General features: G+C 40.0%; 1 protein-coding gene across 3 annotated transcripts in view; it reads right to left on the bottom strand.

The window, feature by feature from the left end:
* LOC135442997 (vasoactive intestinal polypeptide receptor-like) overlaps positions 1-26006 on the bottom strand; it is a 31567-nt gene extending 5561 nt beyond the window's left edge. Inside the window, exons 1-11 of one of the 3 annotated variants that reach the window (XM_064703265.1) lie at positions 25920-26006; positions 14709-14808; positions 11291-11398; positions 10440-10549; positions 8103-8200; positions 5673-5805; positions 5093-5246; positions 2889-2949; positions 1689-1758; positions 1061-1152; positions 270-399 (exon numbers count right to left, since the gene is read on the bottom strand). In XM_064703265.1, the coding sequence (XP_064559335.1) occupies positions 270-399; positions 1061-1152; positions 1689-1758; positions 2889-2949; positions 5093-5246; positions 5673-5805; positions 8103-8200; positions 10440-10549; positions 11291-11398; positions 14709-14808; positions 25920-25952 (1089 nt within the window). In that variant the 5' untranslated portion in view covers positions 25953-26006. Of the gene's footprint in view, positions 1-269; positions 400-1060; positions 1153-1688; positions 1759-2888; positions 2950-5092; positions 5247-5672; positions 5806-8102; positions 8201-10439; positions 10550-11290; positions 11399-14708; positions 14809-21059; positions 21160-25919 lie in introns of those variants that run through there. The other 2 variants (XM_064703264.1, XM_064703266.1) reach the window with 2 other exon arrangements.
* Between the last annotated feature and the right edge of the window lie 1969 nt (positions 26007-27975).

The raw sequence follows: 27975 nt of genomic DNA, 5'->3' as shown, positions 1-27975 counted from the left end.
GACTCTGGTCAGTCACAAGATTTTAGTGTTCATTCCTTTCAAGCTTTTTGATGTCTCCTCTCTCTTTCTTTAGTCTAGATTTAGTATACCATTTTAATATATATAATTTTAATCTTTTAATATAATATATATCATAAAATAATAAATCGGCCTTCTGAAACATGGAGTCAAGATTCTCATCTCTTCCCTCATCCTGGGGACCCTCAAACAACACCACAGGGTCGTACAGACCAAACATCTCAGGGCTGTTCAATTTTTGCCCATCTTACCTGAAATGAGCCCAGGCCCAGCTCGATGTAAAGCCGAGCCTCCAGCCCAGTGCTCTCAGGGAAAAATGCAAACACAATGTAGTGCACCCCAAAGAGGGGGATCAACAGCAACGTGGACTTTGCAAGTCTCCTGGAAAAGCAAGAGTTAAAGAAAAATGCACTGTTAGAAACAGGGAATGAGTGACAGCAATTATTATATTTAGCAATAATTTAAAATTTAGAGAACAGCTCCAAATGGAGGCAGCAGCATTCATTTGGAAGAAGAAATTTGGAGAAGTTATGGAAAGGTCCTGTGACTGCATTGATGGGATCCCAAATGGTTGTGAGGGGTTTGCAAACAGCCAGGACCAGGCTTAGTCCTGTAACTACATCTTTCTCTATTTATTTATATCTATTTTATTTTATTTTTTCTCTATTTAATTTATCCTGTTACTGCAAAGAATTTGCAGTTACTGCGTCTTTATCCCGTTACTGCGTCTTTCTCTACGTGCATTTGTGTGGAAAGGACTAGGAGTGAGATGGATTAATCACCTGACATTTGGTGTTTACACTTTCAAGCTTTTGAAGTTTCATACTTTTTAATTTTAATTTCTCTTTGTCCCTGACATATGCACCCCACCCTTTTTGCCCTGAAATAAAAATGACATGTGATATTTGGGATGAAAACGAAAGTTCACATTGTCATTTCTTCTCTTTCTATTAGAAGAGGAGTAGAACATTCTGTTCTCCTGCCCATAAAAATTTCTTGCAGCAGTTAGAACAGGTCAGTCCTAAGACACAGAAATACTCACACAAAGTGGCTTGAATGGCTCCCTCCTCCCTCCTGGGATTTCAGTTTATGGACTAGAATCCTGATCACATTAATGAATATAATAAAGTTAATCTGTAAAGACAAGACAAAATCTGTGAATTTACTGCAAACCAGGACATGCCTTCAGTTGATACAAATAACTAAAAATCCCCACTTTTAGGAGCTGCAGTGCTATAAACCAGTGCTCACCCCTTCTCAGCTCAGATCAATAGCTTTACAAATAATAATTATATTTCCCACCAAAATATAGTTGTACATAAAATACGGTGAAAGTTATGTTAAATTATTGTAGACCAACACATCTTAATATCATTTTATGTCTGCTATTAATGCCTTGTACTTCTGGTCAGAACTTTAAGTTTAGATTTTAAGTTTAGATTTTAAATGTTCTAAAAAAGTCCCCCCTGTTCTCATCATTGTTTATGACAGGGATTATACCAGATACAAACCTAAAAACCAGATTGCTCCCTCCTTAAATTCAGGTGGTAAAAATTTGTGGATAAGAGAGATTTTTTTGTCTTAAGTTACAATCATAAGAACTCATTTAAAAAGCACACTAGATAAAATAATTTACATGCAGAAACTCAAGGGAAAATAAAAAACCTTACCAACACAGTCAGCAGGATGGGGCCTTTGATGATCCATAACACCACTCCATTTTCATCATCATCCCAACATCTGGAACAACAAACAAAATCAGGTTTTTCATCTGTACCCTGGGAGGTTCCCATAACACACAGAAACACTTCTGCCACAGGAAAGGAAAGTGGTGGACACTAAGTTTATATCACTGTCTAAATGTCCGTGGTTTCCCTGTGGTCCAATCTAAAGAAAATTTAACCAGCAAAAATCACAGATTGAAGAACCAAAGCAAAGTAAAAAAACACATTTGTATTTTCAAGCTTCTTTCCTGCACTTCTTACCAAGTCAACTTCTTATTCAACTCCCCTGAGTTCTGAGCAGGTGAGTACAAAATAGAATATTTTCCAGCTGATGTGAAATTATCTGAAAGCCTTCAGGACAGCTTACAGCAAACAATATTTCTATCTGGGGCTCATGTTAAAATATACAGATGAAAAGAAAATAAAATAATTGAATGAAAACAAAAGAAGAAATTATTGAAGACAATGTTGATTGTTTGGGAAGTTCTCATTTGAGGAGATTAGGGTTAGTTATTTATGGCTGAATTCATACAGAAACAGCAATTTTCTTGAAATACAATTATTTCAAGGACCTGAAATAGGGAACTTAAATGAAATTTCAATAGTTAATATGATATTCTCAGGTTTTCTTACACCACATATGGACATGGATAGCTTACAGCAAACAATATTTGTATCTGGAGCTCATGTTAGAAGATACAGATAAAAGATAAAATAAAATAATTGGCTGGAAAAAAAAGAAGAAATTACCGAAGACAATGTTGATTGTTTGGGAAGTTCTCATTTGAAGATATTAGGGTTAGTTATGGTTGACTTTATACAGAAACAGCAATTTCCTTGAAATACAATTATTTCAAGGACTGGGCATTAGGGAACTTAAATGAAATTTCAATTGTCAGTACCATAATTATCAGGTTTTCTTACCCCATGTAGGGACATAAAAATCTTAAAATTAAAGGTATTTTCTCAATTATGTACGAGATGTAAAAACTAATGGTACGACTTTGAATCATGATATTAATATATGTTTATTTAATATCTTTTCCCCTTTACCTTTTTCTGTACACATCTTTTTCCCCCCTCAGCAAAACAGAACACTGTAAAAAATGGGAATTTTTTGTGTTCCCTACCCCAGCTCTGACTTACCCGGTGTTCTGTTGATGGATTCGTGTGAGGACCCAAGCAAACATGACAGCAGTGGGAGCTCCTGAGTAAATCAATAAGAACACAAGAATTGGTTTGAAAATCTGGTCCCATGGAATCTTTATTCCAATAGGTTCATGTCACTGACATATTTTTTGAAAAATCCTTTACTAGGATTTTTTTCTCCTGAGAAGCTGAGAGACCTCAGAAATTAAATGAAACAATGATTATCTGCTGCTGTGGAATGCAACAGGTGCACCTTTGATTGGTCTCATGTAAATTGTTTCTACTTGATGACCAATCACAGTCCAGCTGTGTCAGGACTCCAGTCAGTCACAAAATTTTATTATCATTCTTTTCCTTTCTTTGCTAGCTTTCTGATGAAATCCTTTCTTCTATTCTTTTAGTATAGTTTTAGTATATAATTTTCTTTTAATATAATATACATCATAAAATAATAAATCAGCCTTCTGAAACATGGAGTCAAGATTTCTCTTCCCTCATCGTGGGACCCCTGCAAACACCACCACAGGTTCACAGTGCAGCAGGTTGGATTAAAGGTCAATTTATGGGTCAGACATTTTTCAATAACTTCATGGAAGAATTTAATTTGTAGTTCAGGGGAAGGAAAAAAAAAAAAGAAAGGAATAAAAGGGCAGGAGAATGAAATCAATGAAATCATAACAAAGGAGAAGAGGGGATGTTGTGAAACCTTTTTTTTCAGAAATAAACGTAAAGAATTACTTGAAGGTTGGGATAGGAATTACAAGCAATTATGAAGCTGGAGTAAGCATTTATTTAGCTGGGGCTCTTTTACCTTGTGGATTGTGGCCAACAAACAACCTTTGTACAGCAGCTGGAAGAGTTCATTATTTTTTCCTAAAGACTCTAATCACCCCAGACCAATGAGTTGATAAGAATTCCATGAAAATTTAACTGAATCCATGATTTCTAGCCTTGCTTTATCACTGCTTATCCTTCTGTCCTACATTTTTGACTGGGGGTTTTTTAGGCCTATAAAGCAGAAATTGCTTTTTCTCTCCTCCTGTGGAATTGAATTTTCAAAGACTAAGTGACTTTCAAAGCTGCCACAAAAGGATTCTAGTGTGAAACGGGTGACATTTTCACGGACTATTCTATAGAAATATAGGGAATTTCTTTCTAAGTATCATTTGAGATGTGTGGGAAGGGCTCAGAATTTGTCCTTCCAAATTTTTGCCCTTTGCTCAACTCCTTTAAGCTGGGACCTTGTTAAATTCAAGTTGGCTTTTTAATTAATGAAAATAAATATTTCCGTCCACATCACCTAAGATGAGAGTTATCCCTGAGGTATCTCTCACCTTCCACTGATTGCAGAAGGAGATGAGGATTACCACATTATTAATTGAGTTGTTTGCTTTCTTATCTCAAGTTGGCCATGATTAATCAAGGGCTGAGAGTCTACTTTCAGACAACCCTATTTGGAATAGCTCCAAAAAAAATTTAATTACATTAAATAAAGTCTAAAAATCTAAAGGTGAAGGATAAATTAATATTTATTCAGGGTAATTTGGATTTCACTTCTAAGTCAAAAAATGTCATTGTAACTACTCAGTTTGGGTGCCTGCATTTTAGATCAGCCAAGATGAGACATGGGAATATCTGAGAGTCACAATCAACAATTCTGAGCAGTGAAATAAATCCTATTTATTTCACATTCCTATTCTGAGTATCAGAGATAACTTCAATTGCTGTATCACCTCAAAAGATTCCTTAAAGTCAGGAGCTCTCTGAAAATGAAAGAAAAACAGAGTTGTTTGATTCCTAGGCCTGGACTCACACGATTTAAGATTAATCTGTCAAATTCTGCTTGCTAAAAACAAAAGGCAATTTAATCACTCAAACTTCTTTAGTCAGTGGAGTAATTTGAGATATTTCTAGGATATTATCCATCCATATCACTCATCCTCTTGAGGCCTGGATTATTCACCAGCATGGTGCAAATAACTGAGATGTAAAAGGGAATACAATGATGTGACTTTGGAAGGGAATAACTGAGATGTAAAAGGGAATAAAATGATGTGACTTTGAAGTAACAACACTGTATGAAAGGACAACTTCCCTCAGAAAAGTGTCACCTTTGGCAGGCTCATTTCACCTGAAAAAACAGATTTTATCCAGTTCTGCAAGCAACCAGAAATACTGAGGAGAGGAAAGGGAGTACTAACCCCAGCCAGTAAATATGAACCACCACACAAACTTCTTGTTGGAAACAAAGGTGAGCAGCAGCAGGGTTTGCAGGTAGATCCCTTCGATGAGGAGCCAGAAGAAATTGGCTAAAATACTGAACTGGAAGAAGGCCACAGCAGCCTTACAAGCAACCTGGAAGTGCAGAGGAAAAAATACCTTTTAGGTCTACTCTTGTTATGGCTGGTTTCTATAGAAACATAGGCAAAATTCAATGTTGCCACACAAGAACGAAGAAACAAAAAAATTTCACTGTGTTTAGGATTTCATAATTTAAATTAACTTAATTTTAGTTTTTTGAAAGGGAAATATTGGGGGTTTTTTTCCTCACAGATTAAATTCTTTACTGGTAGAAATTGTTAGAGCTTCATTAGAGTCAACAGACTTAAATATCAAAGCTGAGTGCAGCCTTAGCATTTGGTCTTTGGGTTTGTATAAAATTGTTTGCTTAAAGATTTCAGCTTTAGCAATAGGAGAAATAGGATGAAAATATCTCCCTGTTGCCTTCAGGTAAAGAATTAAATGTTCAGCCAAGGGTGAGAGAGAGGGGAGGTTCAGTACCGTGGACATGAGGCAGTGGTCCATGGTTTCATCTGCAAACAAAACAGCATCTTTGGTGAAAACAGCAACGGCTCTCAAGATAAAGGAGACAAACAGGTGCATGTGGATGTAATTCCGTGTGCAGTGGAATTTTCTGGCATGGAAAGAAAATAAAAATTGTAATGAAATTAAAAATTGTTCTTTGAGGGACGTTTCTCAGGGTCTCATCAAAAGTCAAACAGGAGCCCATGAGAGTGCAGACACCTTGCCAAGCAATAAATGATCTGTCACTATTTGAGAGACAGACAGAGAGACAGGAGGGAGCAGAGAAGCTGTTACCTTCTTCAGCTAATAAAAATTCCAGGCTAATTGTCCTTGGATCACCACACATTTAAAGGAGATGCAAGAAGCAGAGAGTAACTGTGGGAGTCTTGAGATGGATTATGATAATACCTATTAATTATTTTTAATAATATTTTTGTTAAAAAAAACTTGCATCAGGCTTTTCAGCCTCTTTTGGGTCAAAGAAAGGATTGAATTGGTGTCAATCACATGTTATGGGATGGCTCCAGAGCAGTTGCCCTAAACTGCATCAATCTGATGAGAAGGAGCTGAGGGAGCTGGGAAGGGGCTCAGCCTGGAGCAAAGGAGGCTTAGGGGGGACCTTGTGGCTCTGCACAGCCCCTGACAGGAGGGGACAGCCAGGTGGAGCTGGGCTCTTCCCCAGGTAACAAGGACAGGACAAGAGGAGAAGGCCCCAGGTTGTGGCAGTCACCCAAATCGACATTGGATATTAGGGAAAATGTCTTTCTGGAAAGGGTTGTCAATACTGGCACAGGCTGCCCAGGGAAGGGGTTGTGATGCCTTAAGTTTTAGCTTTCATATTTTCCAGATTCTGTACTGCATTGGTAGATAACTCTGAACTTCATATCAAGTGTTAGCATGTTCTCCTCACAGTTCAGTCACACAACACAATCCTTTTCCAGCCCCAGAACCAAGGACACCATTGCAACTTCAGGCCCAAAAAGTACAAACAACAGTGAATTGAGGAGAGCAAACTGAGAGGATGGGACTGCATAACCTGGAGCTGTAATTGTACAATTAACCCCAATATGGAAATGGACCAAAACTTATAAAAGTGTGAAAATTCATGACTCAACATCCATCTTGGGTCTATCGTGGGTAGAGCCATGGTCAGGGTCTTGTACTGCCCAAGGTGTATCCATTGAGGCTTTTAATAAATCCCTACTTTATTCCTTTAACTCTGTCTAGACTCTGTTCCACGTCAGCCTCTTTAGGCATCAGTTGAGTCCCCAGCTCTGTGGGAATTTAAAACAAACACAGCTGTGGTGCTTGGGGTCCTGGGTTAGTGATGGACTCAGCAGTGCTGGGTTAAGGGTTGGACTTGATCTTAAATGTCTTTTCCAGCCCAATATTCCTATGATTCCGTTTCCCTAGACTGCCCTGTGCACATTTTGCCTTGAGCTGAAGGAATCTCCCTCAAGGTTTGGGCACATCAGCCTCGTGCTCCTGGGTCCCTCTGTAAGGGCCACTGTCGCAGACAGCTTTTCATTAAAAATCCTTTCCTTAGGATTTCTCCTCCTGAGAAGCTGAGAGGCCTCAGGAACAAAATGTAAACATTGATTATCTGCTGCTGTGGAATGCAACAGGTGCATCTGTGATTGGCCCATGTTGGATGTTTGTAATTAATGGCCAATCCTAGCCCAGTTAGCTTGGACACAAACCTTTATTATTCATTCCTTTCTATTCTTAGTTTAGCCAGCCTTCTGAGATGAAACATTTCCTTCTATTCTTTTTAGTATAGTTTTAATGTAATATATATCATAAAATAATAAATCAAGCCTTCTGAACATGGAGTCAACATTCTCCTCTCTTCCCTCACCTGAAAACCCCAGTGAACACCATCACAGGCCGCGACCTTTGAGACTGCCAACCCACTCCAGTCAGGGAGATTCTCTGTGCTCTGCCTCAGCCAAACCCCAGATCCACTTCCTAATAACCAACATCATCAAATGAGGCATTGAAATTTAATTAAATCTCTTTTTTATAGCTCTCAGTTATGGAAGCAATGGCCTTTCACAGATGAAATGGACAATATAGGAAATTCTGTTTACAGGGCATGAGATAATGTTTCTGCAGAGTCTGTCCTGCCATGCACTGTAGGAATGATCAAAAAATGCTAAAATTGATCTAAAATTAGAGCATTTCCACTGTATGGTGTCATTAAGGAGATTAACAGAGACTGCCCAGCTGGGTTGTTTTAACATTTAAAGAATTGCAGCACAGGTAGAGAAGGACCACCACCATCAAAGGAGTTATGTCTTAGAATGATTGGAAAACAACCATTAAAAAATCCCACAAAACAAAAGCATACAGGATCTGAGAGAAATTGTCTTGAGGCCTGCTGAGAAAAAGCCCATTTATATTTACCTGAAGGCAGCAAAGACAATTAGAGCTGTAATGAGCGACGTCACGGATGCTGCATAGCCAGCGGTGTAGACACGCCAAAATGCAGAATAATAGGATTTCTGTGGGGGGAAAAAAGACACATCCCAATGCAGGTGGTGGTGCTGGATGCATCCTGGGGTGCTCATTCCACTGGCACACATTTCCATCACTCAGTCCCACAATCTCTGTTTTTCACGCCCAAAATCTGTTTCAGGATTTTCCACCACTAATAAAAGTTTTCCTTTGAGTCTTACTTAACCCTACACAGGAGAGAAGTTTCACTCTCCACAGGCTCATCTGACCCCTCTGAGCATGTTCTACAGGAAAATATTAACTGTGATATGCAAACACCTTTTCCCATGTCAGTACATAAAAACTCTGGAGCACTGAAACGTTCTGGTGGGAGATTTGTGAAGCTGTTGCTTTAGAGCTGGGCCAAATTCAATAAGTATTGATTTTCATAAACATCTATAGCTGAAAGAGAAATAAAACTCTCAATTTTCTGGTGAGGAAGCTGAAACACTGATAAAGAGTTACATCAGGTTGTGAAGGTAATTAAAAGCCAAGGAAATCACCCCACAGTCCTTAATTCTCTGGACAATTCTTCCTTGCTGTGTGTTGTAGCACCGTCAATTTTTTTTTATAATTCCCTTGTTTTCAATTAAGACTTATATCCTAAGAAATCCAAATCTATGTTCTAAAAAAAATAAAGCTTTTTTCCTTGGCTTTAACTATGCAAATTCTTTTCTGATTCACTACAAGATCACCTAATTATTTAAAATCCCATGACACTAAATTCTCTGAACCCAGGCAAACTTCCTCCTTATAAACCCAGTGGACACTTTGTTCTCTAGCTGATCCCAAATCTGTTTATACAAAAGGCTGCAATTCTAGGTTGAGGCAACAAATTAGCAATTTTAAATAGATCCATAAAGACATCTTGTAACCCTGACATGATATGAATCATCCTGGTGTTTCTGCAATAGTCCTGATCTTTTAAACAGTATTTTCAAAACACAGATGAACATTAGAAAAGAGGTTATTTAATTTAATAATAAAGTGTTTCAATTATTTTATCTGGTTTTGTAGGATGGATTAAGAAACAACATTAAGTACAAAAGACATCATAAATGCTCACTGCACATACAAAATACAGAGCAAGTGGTTCTATTAGGACACAATTGAGATTTTTACTCACTTCCCTGTGTATGCAGCACAGCAGAGATTGCTGATTTTATCTTCCTTTTGTAGTCAAACATTGTGGATTTGACTGGAATAATAAACTAAACACAGGCAGAGCACAGACAGCAGCTCTGTGCAGAAATCTGCTATCACTGTGAAATATAAATATAGCTCCTTGCTTGATTTTAGCCTAGACCAGCCAGAAATTTTGCTTGGCTTAGCATAATGCAGGGATTGCTTGGAGAAGGCACCTGGAGAGTGAGTTTAGCCCTGCGGGAGAACTCCATGGGGGCTGGAGATGTGTGCTCCAGAATACACCTCCTTTCATGAATTTACATCCCTCTGAACTGTTCAGATTATTTCCAGCATCTTTCTAGAAGGCTTTTAAGCAGTTATTTAAATTTTTTAAGCATTTATTTAGGCTTTAAAAACATTTCTCTTTTTTTCTCTGCAAAGCACAAATATTCTTATTTATAGAAGGTCATTGAGCTCCAGATATGAACTTCAGGAAGATGAGGAGGAAGGTGGAAATTTAAATCATATCAAGACGTGAATGTGAAAGAAAGTCTGAATCTTAATTGAGCATGAATGATGATTTTCAGAGAGGAAAAATATTCACTTCCTGCTCCACTGAATACCTGAGATAAAGTGGGGAAATACTCAGTGGCATCCAAGAGTTCCCTCCTATGGGTGTGTGTTGGCCACCAGGCTATAAAGTTAAGAAATATTTTTTCTATGACTCAAAGAAAATCTGGAAAAAAATACAAATAGGAGGGATACAAAGGAATTTTCCCTGAAAAAAAAAAAACCCAAAAAAAAACCCCAAAAAAACCCCAAAAAAACCTGAGGACAGGTGGGTAGGATTTCCCTGGGAGATGTGTGCATGATGAGGATTTTCATCACCTCTGTCAGGGAACCAAATCTTTGTTAGTTTGGACAGGTGAACTAAGCATGAGTTTAACCAACAGGAGAGTTTTGGATGAAGAGGAAAGTGCTGACTGCTGCTCACTTGCTATATATTAAACCTAATTTGTTAAACAAGTTCTAAGTGTACCTAAAAGTTTTGGGTTTAGCACTGAAAATGGGTAATTTCCAGTTACTCAGGAGATGTTCAGAAGCAGGAAATGAAACTCCCACCTGATCCTCAGGTCCTTTACTGGAACCTTCATCAAAGCCACAGGCAATGGTGTATGGTGGGAATGGCTCTGACCAATATTCCTCCTGTGTGCAGTTCCTCTGAAGGAAACCTGCCATGGGAAAGCACAGCAGAGAATTAATTTTGGGTGCTGGTGCTGCTGTTCTTTAAGTTTGGATGAGTAGCAACAATTTCTTATCACCCCTTTGGTTCCTAAGTTAGGGACTTAGAGGTTGAGTCATGTTCAGTGAGATTAGCTATAAGAATGACAATATTCTCTATATCTATCCTTTAAAAAAATTAAGGGACGTGTTCCCAGCAATTTCAAGATGCAGTGGGACTTGTGCATTTCATATGGGAAATCAACTCTGTAAATTCATTCCTTCCACAGGGGAAATCAAATTATATATTCACAACATATTTTGGGATTTTGGGCAAAGCCCTGAGCCATCTTTTCCAGGCTGGAAGCTCCATAGAAGTTTTAATCTTGGTCCTGCTCTGACTGCAAGATTGTACTGGCTGAGCTTAGAATGTTCTTTGTAATATTAATTAATGTACAGTTTTATAAATCAGTGATTCTAGGACATCCCTTTATAAATTTAGCAGCATGGTACACTTGTCCATTGTATTTACATCACCAAAGGGATTAAAAAATTCAGTAGAGCAAAACACAAAACACAAGAGTGTCAATACTGACCCCAAGCCAAAATGCGTATCTGGATAATTATTGAATGCTGACTGACATAAGAGCATTGTAAATCAGGAAAATATGAAGGAATCCTCAAATACTAGAGTTAATTTAAAATAAATTTTTTTAAAAATAGGGATAAAAATAATAGGAAAAAAATCTTGCCATGTGTACTGGTGAACTCTTCAAAAAATCGTGGGCAGGGAATTTTAACCACTTCCCCAAAAGTGGCTCTGGGCCAGCAGGTTAAACCATCCCAATCTCTGGCACATCCTGTAAAAAAGAAAAAAATAAAAGTGCCTCTAAATAAAGAAAATCACAGAGAACATCACACATTTGATCTTCCATAATGAGACTGTCTCTGGCTTTCCCACTCATTCACATGCAAGAAGAGCCACAGCAGGACGTGCAGCTCTGCAAATGAAGGAGTGTTTTCCTTTTCTCCTTGAATGCATCCTTGCTCACACTTGGTATTCCAGCTGGACCTTCCCCCTCCTTATCTCATGAGAGATATGTACCTGAAATTCAAGCAGACACAATCCCAAAGTCAAATCAATTGGAGCTCTTTTCTGTTGTCAAAACAAAAGCCACCGAAATAAAAGTATTGAATAATGATTAGCACTTGTGATTTCTCATTACTCCTTTCCCATTCCTTGAGATTCCTCATTACAGAGTCTAACTGAAATTAAAACTCAGCATTAACCTCTTTATTTCATGTTTAAACATCTACCAATTTCACCTGCCTTAAAGGAAATAAGGGCTGAAGTCCCAGTCTTAGGCAATCAATGGCATTTTTGTGATGGATTTCCAAAGGGATTAAATTCATCCCAAACTAGAACATCTCAGCATTATAATAATTGACCCTCACTGGGAGTCATTTTATGGAATTCATGAGGTTCCCTAAAGCAGAGCCTGCTGGCTGATGACACAGGGTGTGCTGCTGGCTCTGAGCTCCCTAAAAAGGATTTTCAGAAGTTCCAGTGAATCACAGCTTTGTCACAGCTGCATCACACTGAGACCTCAAGCTGTTGGCAAGTGGGCATGGGGGGCAGCACAGAAAAATTGCCAGCATGTAAATGTGCCTGAAACAATAAAAAAACCCATCAGGCTCCAACCAAAACGAATCTCTAGGTAGTCATAAGGGGGGATATAAAGCAGGGTTTATATAAAGCTGGGTTGGGAGATGTCATTTCCTTCCATGATTCTTCTCTGCGATGGATGACGAGGCAAATCTGAAGTTGTCAAGTTGAAATGGGGAAGCAATTCTTGCCTGTGGCTGAGCAAAGTTCCTGACTGACTTTCAAAAGGACAGTCCTGAGAATCTCCCACAGCATTATCCTCACATCACCCTCAGGAGGATGAAATTCCTGGTATACCCAATTTTCCAGGGCAAACAGAGGCCCTCATTCATTAGCTGTAACTTTAATTGCCTCAAATCAGTCAGCTAATCTCAGTTATGTTGTTTTTGTGAACAACAGAAAGAGACAGAGCCTTCCAGAGCTGATTCATCCCAAATATTGGTGCCTTCTTCCTGAGGACAGGATGAATCACACTCTGCAGATACCTGGCTCTCACTGATGCTTACAGCCTAAACCCAGCTGCTAATTGTCAAATTAATGAAGCCAGGTAATATCAGCCCCACTTAGGCATGCAGTGGCCCCCACACTTACACTCAGCAGCTGAAGTGTTTTTTCTTAGAAAAGCTTGGCAGATTTGGGGGGCTGGGTCTAAAAACCTATTTTATTTGGCAATGTGGAGTTAAAAATTGTATTTGTGCGACCTTGTGTAGGAACAGAACCTGCATGTCTTAAATCTTAGAAATTATGTATTGCCAGTGACTTCTACAGTTTATATCAAAGGAACTGCTGAGTGCAGGGACTGAAAGGGAATTTTTCATCCAAGGTTTTCAAGAGCCTGGTGGTGTCCAAATCACTCAAGTCTCCACAAAGAAAACCACAGTAGGAGTTGACACCACAGATATTTAAGTCTTGTTCAGTAATCCAGGAATTTTTAGACAGTGAAGGATTAAAAAAAAAAAAACCAAAAAAACCCCAAATCTGGAGTTAGGACTTGATTCATTTGACCTATTTTGCACATCTGCTCCAAAATTAAAGGAATTTCACCCTGGATTCTGCTGTTGGCATTCAGTGGACACTGCTCTGTACAAGAATAATGTGGAACTACCTCAGAGGAAAATCTCTGCCACACAGACTGACTCCAGCACAGATTCTCTGTGACTGCTGAGGTTTGACTCTACAAACTGTGATCCTTCTATTTGCTTAGCTGAGCTCCTGAAAAATGAAACACAAGCAATGGATTTGTACCTATCTTAGTGTAACTTTATCCTCCAGATAAAATATTTGGGATAAATTAAATTTAAATTAAATTTAAATGATGTTCGCAGTTTTTGGATTTTCACATATTTACCAACAGGCCAAATTTTTTTTTTTGCAAATTTTCCTCAGCTCTAATATTTAATTCCAAACTATATTGAGAAAAGCTGTAAATATCAGAACAGACTTTTCATTGAAGTCTTATCTGGAGAATAAAAGATGGAAAGGGGAGCTTTGAGAAGCTCAGAGAGGACAAGGTGGAAGATTTTTAAAAAGTTTAACTGAACTCTCAGAGATTTTTATTTCTTTTGTTACAAACAGGATCCTAAACCCATGTCATTATTTTTATGTTGAAGAGGAAGATGCTGGAATGACATCCTCTAATGCAGCTAAAAAATAATTTTTGAAAATGCCTAATTTATACCAGAATTTTTTGTGGTGGGTTACTGTGTGTTCTAAGTGCAAAAGGTCCAAGAGGCATTTTGGACTTTATTAAAGTGTGTGTGAGAAATAGCACTAAAATAAAATAAGAAACTAGAAAAGGAACACAAAGCATGAGAATAATTGGAAATTCTGCAGAATAATATGAAAGACAAAGGAAATATTGTGGGGTTAGACCCTGATTTTCACCAGGGTGCTAAAAGCAGACTTCCAAGTCGTTCCAATAATTCTATCCCAACCAAATGCCTGAAGTATCTTTGTCTCATAATTCCTCTGTAAGGAACAGACATCTAAAAATTCATGAAACTGAAAAATCTCACTGAGGTGGATTCAAATTTTTCTAAGCAAAGCTGACCAGAATAAAATATGGCTGAATTTTTGAAAGAGTCTGAACATTCTGAAATTCCATGTTGAGTTATTTCTAGGCATGTTTCCAAAACCCCAGGAGGGAACAACACCTTACACAGCATTCTAAATATATTTTACAGGCTTTGTTTTATGTTCATTTTAGTTTTAAAAATTTGTATCATGTGATAGACTTCTAAACACCACCACAATTAATCTTTACAAGCAAATAAATAATGTTTAAAGTTGTAAAAATGCAACATTTTGAAAAACTTGGGATTTTCTTTAACTTTTCCCTCCCAAAGAATATTTTCACCAGATTGGAATGATTCCCAATGTAACACAATTTCAGTAGGGTCTTCAGTTCCTTCTGGGGGAGTTTCTTTGGGGTTTTGGATGTAAATAAAGAACACTTCAGTAAAGTGAGACATCCCAAGCCAGGGGATGCCCATCAGGACCTTTACCTTTAACATCAGGTGAGGCAGATTCGTTGTGTTCCGAGCACAGAGCCTCCTCTTTGACCACCTGCTGGAATATTTTGCATTCTGGGTGGATTCCAGTAACCTTGGCAAGAGAAAGACAAAAAAAGAAAAAAAAAGAAAAAGAAAAGAAAAGAAAAGAAACCAAAAACAACACAAAAAAACCCCAACCAAATAAAAACAAATAAAACCACAAAAAAAAAATGAAAAACAAAAAGAGACAAAAACCCCCACAAATACAAAAAAAAAAAAAAGAACACAAAAAAACCAACCAACCAAAAACAAAATGAAAAAAATACACAATAAAAAAAAAGGAAGAACTTAGAATGAGAAATGCCAGTTTGTACCTCATGGTTTCTATCTTGAGGTCTATGAATGTGAAAACTCCAGCTGAAGTTGGGTTTCTTTTTTTTTACAAATAGAACACATACAGGATATTTTTATCCCCTTTCCTTTGCAGTTATGTTTTCCACAAAACTTAAATGTTCACCATTTTTGGATGTTCATATATTTCACCAACTGGCCAAAACTGGATGAATCCACCAGCTGTGGGATTATTCACATCAAGTTCTCCAAATTTAAATACAGCCTGACCACAGAAATATTTCCTCTCCATAAACCAAGTATCATTAAATAATTATTTAAAGAATGCTAGTCTTGGCCGTAATTTAATCTGAATGATTGAAAAATTCTATGCATGTGTTATCTGAGGATATTGCACACACCTTAGATCGAGGAGCTGCTTCCATTTTAACAGACGAAAAAATGAGATAAAAATAATTACTTCATTGGGAATCTTAAGGAATTTTTTTCTCTCACAGGTAAGGGTACTTTTAAGCAGCTAAACAGATTTCTAGACAGCAGTTGTAGAATAGGGTTTAAATTCATCCTCTTAGTTACAGATATTTAGTCCCATTTATTGCCATGTATTTTGCTTGACCTCCATCTCCCCCTCCAGAAGGTTTTGTGTCCCCTGTAGTCCTGTGTCATCACTCCTGTGATTGTGAAATGCTCTTAATGTTCTTAATAACATTATCATTAATGTTCTTAATTGATGCTCTTAATAACCTACACAACCCCAAAACAGCTTCCTCTGCAAAGGCAAAGAAATTCTGAGAAAGAAACTCCATGCCAGTGCCTACACTTGATTTATCTCATTTTTGCAGTCCTTGGGAATTTCAAGGATGTCTCAGACCCCCAGCTACATCTCAAGGATGTGAAATATCCCTCAGAGGTAACCCACAGTCCAGAAATAGTTGGTGCTGGTTGGGATGTTAGAAAATATTTCAGCCCTCTTGTGTAGACTGAATGCATTAAGTGTAGACTCTACATCAGTCCTGTGCAGAAGTCTCAAATGCATTATTTGATGTCTCAAATGCATTATTTAAAATATCAAATGCATTATTTGATGTCTCAAATGTATTATTTGATGTCTCAAATGCTTCTACACTTTTAGGAAACTGAATTAAATTGAGTAAAAAAAGTCACTGAACTGGATACTGGATCAAATATTGGGATGTTGGGATCTTCAAGACATAGGGAGTCTTATATGGAATAAAAATTCTCTTTTTGTGTCCTGTTGCTTGCTTCTTTCTGACCTATGCTATTTAGGACAAAGCCAGGGGCTCAGTTAGCAGGGATTTTAGTGGAAAAGGATGGACTGAAGACTTTTCAATATATTTTTGAGGAAGGCTGTAGGCCCTTTTAACCTCTAATGACTTTAAAAAGTCAGTGCAGATGCAAACATCACATCCATATTGCCTTTTCAATCTCAGAAAACTGATTTATCAGCTTTCAAAATGTTTTCAGAGAGCAGAGCAACCAATATTTCTTTTAGCTTCCACAGAAATGTTACTGAAGTTATGCAGACTATTCCATCTCAGCAATAATATCTGCCAGGGGGCAAAAATTAGAGCACAACTTCATCTTTAAAAACCTTTAAAAATTCTGCCTACATTTGGGTTTTAAAGTAGCATAGACAGACTCGTCTTAATTATGAGGCCCCAGAGATGGTTCATCCATGCTAATATTAGAACAGAAAGAGGATTAGGGGCACAGTTTGAAAAGAAGTTAAGACATTGTGCTTTTTTATGCTTTATATTACTCCAGTGGGTAATTCAGAATACATTTTATAAATCAGCATGAGTGACTCTTAAAATAGTACTTTTTGCTCTTCAACTATAGCAACTCAATTCTGAAATGAAATTTTTCAGGTATTAGGAGGATCCCTGCTCATCACTTTACATTTAAACAGACATTTCACTTTGCAGTTTGCCCACATAACAAATGAATTCTCTGAGTAGAAGTAACAAAATAATTGCTCCATAAATCTCTCAGTATTTCAGTTCATAAAGGTGGATTCAGCTGGACAGGAAAAATGCCATTCCTCTAATTCCTGGAATTCCTGGATTTTATAACAGTGATAATTTTGTATTTGGAATATTCTTAGGTTTGGAGTGCAAAAGTCGTGGCAATTTGAGATGATGTTCTGCCATCTACTCTGAGTCCTCTGCTAAAAGGCATAACCCAAAATGCAAAACAAACCACAAAATTTGCAATGTCTTGGAAAAAAAAGCACTGAGGAGTGGTGGGTTAAATTAACTCCCACCTTGTGGCAGAAAAGTTGGGAATCCTAGAAGCACACAGAATCAATTCTGAAAAAAAAATCAGAGGAGGAAGAGTTATGTTTTCTCCAGAAGTCAGAATGAGGGACACTGAGGGAATGTGCCAGACTTGCTGCTCACCTCCTGTCTTCTATCCCTGCTAAAACCACACCTGCTGAACCTGAGCTTCAGTCACCATTATTCATCAGAGCTCTTGGAAAAACTGAATTCTTCATTTGCAATGGCTGGGGAAGCTCATACCCCACCCCTGGGAAGGTGGTGCTGCCTTGGTTTTACACATGACAGAGGAATTGCTAAAGGAGGTCCAGGTATTCCTGCCTCTGAAATTTAAATAAATAATCAGAAATAAAAAAGATGTGATGATTTCTTTTGGAAATCATGATCCACTGGTGGTGATACCCAGAGGTTGGGGAGGTGCTGGCACAGGGTGCCCAGAGAAGCTGGGAATGCCCCTGGAAGTGTCCAAGGCCAGGCTGGACAGGGCTTGGAGCACCCTGGGATAGTGGAAGATGTTGGGGTTGGACCTGGCTGATCTTTAAGGTCCCTTCTGAAGAGAGTGGTAAAGAGAAAGAAGGCAAGAGCATGGTAAAGAGGATGTGAGAGGTTCCCGTTACAATACCATAAATCTTCTTTTGTGTTGTATATTCTAATTCTCACCAACCAATCTAGTACAAGATACAAATCCTATAGCATTTACATACAGCCTATAAGAATCATTACATTACCATACTGTGTTACATTTTAAACCCTAAAAACTAATTTTTGGACCCTTTCTGTCAAGCAAATAGATCTGCTCTGCCCCTTGGACCTGTCTGCAAGCAGAGGGTGTTGTTTCATCAACAGGGGATTACCTTCAGCTGGCCTTCACTCCATTGTTTTCCAGTTGTTCAGTAACTGAGGTATCTCAAAGCTTGCTTTCATTTCAATCTCACTTATAGTTTCTATATTCTCAAAATCTTTTGCCAGGCAATCATATTTATTAGGCTTTCCTCTTTCATCATCCCCAACACCTTCCAACCCAGCCCATTCTGGGATTCTTTGATGCCCACGGTGGGACTGCAGTAAATCCCACTGACACTCATAGATAGAGCAATTAATCATTGGCTCAGATTTGATTCCTTCTGGGTTCTGGATTTGGGGTGGGCAGGGCTACAACCACAGGCACCCAGACATGTTATCACAGACCAGTGACATTAAATATTAAATGTGCAAACCCAGGGCACTGGGAATATTTCTGTGTCTGCTCTGGGGTGCCCTGACCCCCAGGGCAGCACTGACTCTGACCCTCATCCATGGAGAAAGTTTCCCAGACTTCAAGATAGACTGGAACCCACAAAAGTGTGCAATAGATTATAGAGAGCAGTGTAGGTGTGTCACTGGGTGAGAAATTGAGGTTTTGGGATTTTTAGTGTGTTGTGGATGGCAGCAAGATGGAGGGCACAGGGTGTCATCCTGGGTTTCTTCTTCATGCTGCTTCTTCCTCCTTCTCCATGGGTTTGGGTGGCATTTTGTAATTGGGCAGAAAAGTCCCCATTGCAGCTCTGTGGGATCAGTTATTGGGTTAAAAGGGAAAATAATCCAGGTGTCAGTTCTTAATGGGATAGTTTAGTCTGAAAAGACCTTGGAACAAGAGATTGTTGCCATTTTGTGCCTTCTGATGAAAAGCTGCTGAACTCCCAGCAGTGAGACTGTTTTACTGATAAGAAATAATAAACAGCTGAGTGTGAACATGAAATAACATCTCAAGTGCCTTCAATCCAGACCCAGAGAAACCCACAACTGGAACCACCACAATTAAATATTAAATATCACCAACACTTCAGGGTTTGAAAATCAATATCAAACCCTATTTCAGATCTAACCTACAGACTATCCCATCAGAAGCCAAAACAGGGCTGGTGTTATTAATTTATAAACACACAGCCTCATTCAAAGTAATCCTACTGTTGGACAGAAAAAAAAGAAAAAATGACACATATACAAGAAATCAAGAGCAGTGATGATGCTTCAACTTGTTGGTTTTCCTCAGGCTTTGAGAAAAAAGAAAGATATAAAACCTTTGTACAGTTAAAGAAAAGCCTTGTGGGCAGAACATTACTTGTGATTTGTTGTCTATGACTTATTTTCTGTTATTAATCTCACAGTGCCTTGAGTGAAAAGTTTTTGCTCTGATCTACCTGCAAGTGTTGGGTGATGGGGCTTTTGAAAAAACAGGAGCTCTGCATTTGATGCAGGGGCATTTTATGGCAATTTGGGAGGCATCTGCTGAAAAGTTGGATTTTGTAGGAAAAAAATAGCTCCTGCTCACCATAAAAAAGGAAAATTTAGGAACCAAAGCAGAGCAGAGCTTTCTGAGACAGACAAGTCCAATCTGGCACAGTGTTCTCTGTCACAGCAAGTGTAAGAGGCTGATTTAAGATGTTATTCCTTGCATCAATATTTCCCAGCATCTCAGCAGTAACCTGGCCTGACTCTCGCTCGAAATCACAGTGGGGTGCTTTCATTCCAAGATCTCACAGAAAACTTTGAAATTTTAGGAAATGTTGTGGACACTCCTCAAGGAATTGAGCTTTGCATTCCTGAGCATCACAACACAAAAGGTTTTTTTTTTACTGGATTGGATGTTACTGACCCGTTTGAGTCAAAGTTCACAGAGGTATTTTGATTTCTAGTCCTTACCACAAAAACAATCTTGCCTGGAACACAGTGAACACTAAAAAATTACCTATGACAACCATGAGCACGCTAAAAACCTGAGACAGCTTAAAGAGACAGATATTGGGCTTGCATTTGACTTTAGACTTCATTTTCTTCACATCTTGTAGGATTATTGCCCTGAAACCCTAAGTGGCTTATTCACTGAGAGTAGTAGAACATTGTTTTCTATTTCCTCTGTTCCATGATAGTTTATTTATTTCCCCAAATCTACACAGAAAAATCAAAGTAATGGCACTTTGGGCTTTGATTCACTTATGTTGGACAACAGGAAATTTAGCAAGCACTGGGAGGAGTGTTTCAAGCAACGTCTTCATGCCACACTTAGTGCAATTTAATTAAAAGCAATCTTTCCTGAGAGTCCATTCAAAAATGGTGCCCCTAAGCTGCTGTGGGGGTAGAAAAACTGTAATTTAGATGTCACACAAAAGACAGATCTTCACTCATTAACAAGTCCATTAGCCCACTTGGGGAAAAGGAGGGACATTTTCTATGCTCTCTGAAAATTAGGGAAGTGCTTCAAAGCTGGGCACTGAATATATTATTCACCTTTGAAAAGGCAATTCCAGGGGATCAAAGAGCCAGCAGTAACACTCAGTCTTTTTTGAAAATTAATCAAAGCTTGAAGAATTGGCTGAATTCATTGACAAGATGAGAGGGCTTCAAGAACTTGAAGGCTCTTTCCAGTGATCTGCTTCAGCTTCCCATGCCCTGCAATCCTAAAGCCTCACAAATAGGTTTTACGTCAAGTACATAAATCACTGACTGAGAATATTCATCACTGTTCTTTCTGCCTCTGCCTCCTCAGCTCGCATTCACCCAGATCCCATCTCAGATATGCTCTGAAATTAATCCTCTGCTCCCAGTTCCCTCTGTCTGTGCTTCCCCAGCTCCTCTGATATGGCTCTGATGCCTGAATATTTTAGTTCTCCCTCACACAGAGCTGTCTGCCATTCGTGTCACACACAGAATCCCACCCTGGAGGATTAAAACTCACCTGGTATTTTAGAATACAGAAAAGCACCGTTGCAGACATCTTTTATGGAAAATCCTTTCCTTAGGATTTTTCCTCCTGAGAAGCTGGGAGGCCTCAGGAACAAAATGTAAACATTGATTATCTGCTGCTGTGGAATGCAACAGGTGCATCTGGGATTGGTCTCACGTGGTTGTTTCTAATTAATAGCCAATCACAGTCCACAAACCTTATCATTCATTCTTTTTCTATTCTTAGCCAGCCTTCTGATGAAATACTTTCTTCTATTCTTTTAGTATAGTTTTAGTGTAATCTATATCATAAAATAATAAATCAGCCTTCTGAAACATGGAGTCAGATCCTCGTCTCTTCCCCAATCCAAGAACCCCTGTGAACACTGCCACACAGCACAGCAAAGAAAACTCCTGCATCCCCATCTTTAAGTGTGGAATGAAGTGTTCTGTCAGTCCTGAAAGTTGGCCAGGATTGCCAAAGATATCAGGCAGGAGAATCAGGATATGCTTTGAAAAACACACATTTTTTCAGTGAAATTTTAATGGGCAGGAAAGGCTTTTAAGATGGAGGAAGATTCATGGTAAAAAAAAGAAGATAGGTTGAATGACAGACAAAGAAACCTCAGCCTTTTTCATAAACTTCCCAGTCTGTTGTATGTGTCTAAACCTTCCATCTGCTTAACTCCCCAAAAAGCCAAGTGCTGATTAAAAATCTTTGGGACTGGGGAGTGCAGGGCACTGAAGTCAATATTCCCATGTGCTTTGGAGGGATCTGGGGCCCACCCTGAGCGCCATGAGCTCCTGCCCACTTCACAGCCACATTCCCACCCTAAAAACCTTCCTGTCCAAGCCCTGGCCTGTGAGTAATTCTGGGATATTTATAATGCCAGGTGTGTAGTGCTGTGTTCTGCCAGAAAACAAGAAGCAATAAAAAAATAAAGATTTCTTATGCAGTAAAAAGAAGTCAGCTCAACTCTTACAAGCTCAGTTGCATCCATGTAGGATTTTTCCACCATCCCCAAGCCGTGTTTGCCACTGTGGGCTCTGGAAAGCACCAGGTGAGCCCAGCAGTGACTGCAGAACTGCAGTGCCCAGCTGTGAATTCAGCTCTCACACCAAATCCTGCCCTCAGCCTCCAGCTCTGACACCATCCTGATCCCAGGAGCCTCCAAGCCCCAAGCTAAAGGCTCATTTCCAATCCTTCTCTTCAGTCAGCTAAATAGATTATTCCACGAGTCTTTTTGGCTGAAAATGACTACCTAGAGGATATTTTCTGTGTTTGTTTTCTCTCTCTAACTCGATTACCTGTGGAAGGAGGGAAGCTGAGACACTGATTGCCTCACAGTCATTTAGAGGAACATATTTACATATTTTCAATATTGTTTTCAAGACATTGAAGCAATTCTTGAATGCTCCTGTGTGGATTGGACTGTATTTATATGACTGTGTTTAACTGCATGACCTTACAGAGAACAGCACTTGCTGTACATATTTATCCATGTATATCATTATATTCATTCACTCATAGGTATTCTTTATGAGACAACACAGCCATATTAATTTGTTTTGTTTATGAATGCTGTGTAATTAGTATTACCTTGAGAAAAATTAATTTATCAAGGCTCTTCTAAATTGGGTAGAGCATTTAATTATTACTAATGCTTGAAGAATAACAGAACACTAATAACTGGGGATCCCTATTTTCTGCTATTGCAAGTATTCCTGTAAATTAAAGAGAAACTTCTCCTTTTCTGTATAGTTTTTTTGCCTGCAGGTGGGATTCATGTCATCTAATTCCTCAAACCTGGAAGTCAAAGTCCTGCAGCAAGTTCATTTAATGGATCTGTATTCCTGGAGTGTTTCCATCTCTTCCCAGCAACACTGAAGAAGGCTCAATGAGTAGCTTCAGACCAGATTCCTAATTTTAGACAGTTAATTGTAGATGATTAATCTAAATTCCCCCATCAAGCCTCCCTTAATGATCAGTGGGAGCAGACAAGCAGTTCCAGGGAAGGATTCCTCCTGCTTTGCTCAGACACCTGTTTGAGGACAGTGACTGCCTGTACAGGAGCCTGTCTCCCTTCATTAACTCCCTCCAGGCTTAAAAAAGCCTAAAAACAGATTATTCCAAACATCCTGCTCCCCATGGAGAGGAACTGAAGGTCTGCAGGGACTAGGCTGGCAGAGGAAGCACAAATTAAACACAGAAATTGAGACACACAGGTTGTTTCACTGGGAGCTCAGCATCTTGCCATGGGTTTGGATCCCCATATCCATGAGCACAATAATTTGCTGAAGGGATTGTACAGCTCAGAGGGACCCACCTGTGTTTCCATTCTCACCTCCATTCATTAGATCAGAGCAAAGCCCTCCCCAGAAATGGGAAATGTGGGGGTTTGGAGAGGAAAGCAGTTTAGCACAGCAGGGGGAGCAGTGAAGGCAGAGCCTTTTCTGCTCTTTGTCCTCTGCTTCCTGAGACTCTGAACTCCTTAAGGCATAAAAAGTCATTTTTAGGCATTTCAGCCTCCCCTGCTCTCTGTTGCCTGTCACTTACCAGTGAATGGTAATTCTTTCAGTGTCAAGGACTCTGTTCTGCAAGGCACAAATGCACCCCTGTGGAGCTGACAGGAGATAACAGTGCCCAGCTCCACAGAGGAAGTTTTCAGGATTAGCCCTCTGCTTTATTTTCATATCTGATTAATGACTTATTTGCAGAATCCATACAGGAATTATTTCTCTGATCCTTTGAAACAGGAGGGGATTATTCCCTCAGTACATTTTAGGGGTCTCAGGCCTTCCCTGACCCACTGAACATGCAAAACTGAGACACAAACCCCACTGAACATTCAGAGCACTGCCTCTCACCAGACATGGAGTTGATGTTCATATTTTGAGGCCAAAAGCTGTGTAGATCATGCAGTTCACAGAATTTCTCTTGTTATGGGCACAGCCTGCTGCAATGTGCTGCAATATTAAAATGATGTATGGCAGCCCCCAGATGTGCACAATCCATCACTTTGGAGCAGCTCCACTCTGCTGACAGCTGCAAGAATGAGCTGTGTGCCTCCTTTAGGTGTAAAAAAGGCTGGCCCAGATGCCAAAATCACTTTACCTGCAGCAGTCTAAGCCTTTTAAGCTGCCTGGTTTTGCATGGAAGAACAGAACTGTACATGATAACAGCTGCACTGGTGAGGTTTGCATTGCAAGGACCCACAAGCTGTCCCTTGCACATAAATCTGTGTAAATACAGAGGAAAATACAAGATCCAGGGGTTGTGCAGGTGTGAAAATTTACATCCCATCTCTCAGGTTTGGAAATGAAAGATCAGGATCACTGTGATATTTAGGCTCTCACATTTACCCACAGAGGAAAGCAGGCATTAGAGAAGCACCCACTCCATCTGGCTGTCCCAGGACAAGATGGAATGTTGCCTGGGAAGGTGACTCTCTCCTTGCTGCTGAATCCCAGCCCACGCTGAACATTTCACTGTGAAATGAGTAAAGTTTGAATTAACGAGTCCCCGGTAATCACACCCAGAGGAAAGGTTCCAAACTCTTCCCTCAGGCTGAGCATGGAGGGCAAAGAAGAGAAATTTCTGAGCTTGGATTTGCACTAATTTGTGTTCAGCATCCCAGGCAGGGGCAGTGATGGAGTGTGGAGATCAGGGAGGGATGGCAGTGCCTGGATGGAGTCCCCACCACCTGACTGGGGGCTCTGTACAACTCACAAACAGGATGGGGCTGCCAGGAACGTGCCTTGAGCTGTTTCATTTTCCAGCATCAGTCTCATTACATGGTTATGACAATGGGAAGATGCCACCAGCTCACATCCCAGGCAGCAGACCAAGAACTTAATGTTACAACTTACTTTATAAGTTTTTTGCCCAATCACACAAAGCGAAAGCACATTGACAGTAGTTCTATCCAACCACTATAAGCACAGGTACCTCTGGTTAAAAAATGCTTGCTTATTTCGAATACAGTACCTGCTGGTAAGCCTTAAAACACAATGCACAGAGCTCCATTATTAAGCTTAGAACACCCTAATATCTCACTAGATAAACTTTTCTGTAGCTTAGAGGAGCTTATTCCAGACAAGTGTTAATACACAGACCATTGTTCTATTTATCCTTGCTTTTCTACAGTTTAAATAATTTTTCTGACCAATCTCATAGCTACTGCTTAGCTCTAATCACAGTTCTGCTGTCTCTGAGGCCCTGCCTTTTGCAGCTTTCCCAGAACCCTCTGATTTTGTGGATTCCCACATCCCTGGGCTCATCCATCTTCCCTGATGTCCAGTGGCACAGGCTCTGCCCTGTGCACACACACACCAGACAGTTCATGCTCCTGCTTGGTGATTTTAGAAACCTCCAGCTCTGAAAACATCCCTGCCCTCTCAGAGAGGTAAATGTCCTCATCCATCAGGAGGAACTGTTCCTTTCTAGCTATCCTCCTTGTCCTGCAAAGTTGCCTTTCTCAGGACAGCTGGCACAGAGACCTGTCCCCTTCTGTCTGTCCAAAGCCCTGCCACAGCCATTCTGATTTGGGGATGCTCTTCTGTCCTCTGCAAACTGCAGTTCTAAACAATGGAAAAGTCATTTATTAACAGCATCTTGAAGCTGGAAAATTTTAATCAAAGGAGCTCGGTCAACACATTAACTCAGGGATATTTTTTTTATTTCCTTCCCTCTAACATCTCTGTCTCGTTTTGTATTATTCTTATTAATCCTTTCCTTGTTTTTTCTGTGTTTCTGAGAGAAAAGTTACCCATCTCCTGCGGACTTTCCCCCACCCCGGGGCAGCGGCGGAGCCATCCAGCTGTGGCCGGGCTCCAGATGTGCGCTCCCCCCGCCCCAGCGGTTCGCACTCACCAGCGGCAGCAGCAGCCAGCGCAAAGTTCGCATCCTCCGCAGCAGCCGCCGGCTCCCGCCGCTGCCTCTGCCCGTTGTGATGCTGCCAAAAGCCGAGGAGGCTCTGCCCGCCCCCACCTGCCCAAGGCCCGCCCCGAGAGCCTCCGAGCTCCCCGAGCATCCCCACCGCAAAACGGGAGCGGAGGGAAAAGGATTCTCCTGTCTGGAAACCCAGGGCACTGGGAATATTTCTGTGTCTGCTCTGGGGTGCCCTGACCCCCAGGGCAGCACTGACTCTGACCCTCATCCATGGAGAAAGTTTCCCAGACTTCAAGATAGACTGGAACCCACAAAAGTGTGCAATAGATTATAGAGAGCAGTGTAGGTGTGTCACTGGGTGAGAAATTGAGGTTTTTGGGTTTTTAGTGTGTTGTGGATGGCAGCAAGATGGAGGGCACAGGGTGTCATCCTGGGTTTCTTCTTCATGCTGCTTCTTCCTCCTTCTCCATGGGTTTGGGTGGCATTTTGTGATTGGGCAGAAAAGTGCCCATTGCAGCTCTGTGGGATCAGTGATTGGGTTAAAAGGGAAAATAATCCAGGTGTCAGTTCTTAATGGGATAGTTTAGTCTGAAAAGGCCTTGGAACAAGAGATTGTTGGCCATTTTGTGCCTTGCTACCAAACTCATGGTTGTGAGACTGTTTTACTGATAAGAAATAATAAACACCTGAGTCTGAACATGAAATAACATCTCGATTGCCTTCAATCTAGACCCAGAGAAATCAATCCCCCAGGGATGTTGGATTCACCTCTGTACACCTGGCCGGTGAAAAATGATGAACACGTCACAGGAAAAAGCAAAGCAGGGAGCTGGGACACCAGTGTGGGTTTTGGGGTGGTTTTGGAAGCAGGAATTCTCTGTGCTGTGTTCACCCTTCCTGGTTTTCCAAGGATTTGGAAAAAAAAAATTTAGTCTGATTTTGACTTTTTCCCTGTCTGTAATGGATAACATAAAACCGTGGCCACTTTCTGAGTGGGTCTGGCAGTGTGGGATTCCCTTTGGGACTCTTAGAGATGGAGTTTGTGGGTTTTGGCATCCCCCTCCTCTCAGATGGGAAATTTTGTGCAGTGACAGAATTTCCTCCACAACTTGAACAAAGATCTTTTTGACCCTTGTGTCACAAAGATGTCTTGGGTTCAGGTTTATTTCTTGGTGCTAAGAAAGTTCAAGCTTTTCTTGCCTACAGATAAGATTTTTTTGGGGAGAAAAATATTTAAGTGTCAGGTTCTTAGGGCTCAGGCACCAGTTCTGGCTTTTGCCCCACTGAATTTTGCACCAAGATATTTTCAGGATCAGAGAGAACCAAAATGATGAACATGGCAAAAGCAGTTTTCCTTGATAAGACTGAAGTGCTTTTTCATATCCTGTTTATCATTCATTAGTTCCCAGTGGTGTTAAGCACACGAGTTCTGTACAGTCAGGGGAGATTCAGGGCTGGCTTAAGTTACCCCAAAATTGGCATTCAGTGCCATTAGAATAAATATTTATTTCTGGAGCTTTGTCCATAGGTGTACAGCTCTCCTACAAGTCCTGTGTTTGGTTTTCCAGCTCCACCTAAATATTTCAGATATACAATATATAACATTTGTAACCAAATTCTCATTTAATCTGCTCTTTTTTATAGGTTTGTCTTTCATTACTGCAAAATGGCACCTGCACAGCCTCAGATGTTAGTCCAAAAATCAGATTTGTGAGAAAATACTTTAAAAATTAGGTCTGACTCTGGCTTTTACCCCATCTGTAATGGATAACATAAAACTGTGGCCACTTTCAATCGTCAGCAATGTGGTTCCTGTCACACTGGAATAATTTCCAGGATTCTATTGCAAGGCAGGCAACACATGCAGCCAGGCAGTTCCTACTTCTAATGCAAAGAAAAATGCAAAGTGCAGACCTGTCAAACACCCCCAGGACAGGAACAGTTCATAATCCCTGCTGAACTTTATTCAATCCACTCAAATATCCAAGATCAGAGAATATCAGAATAATTTGGGTCAGGGGATGGAGCTCTGGCCCCA

The sequence above is a fragment of the Zonotrichia leucophrys genome, chromosome 2 (assembly GCF_028769735.1).
Source record: "Zonotrichia leucophrys gambelii isolate GWCS_2022_RI chromosome 2, RI_Zleu_2.0, whole genome shotgun sequence".
Lineage (NCBI taxonomy): Eukaryota > Metazoa > Chordata > Aves > Passeriformes > Passerellidae > Zonotrichia > Zonotrichia leucophrys.
Note: the sequence above shows the minus strand (reverse complement) of the source record. Positions and strands in the feature narration are given on the sequence as shown.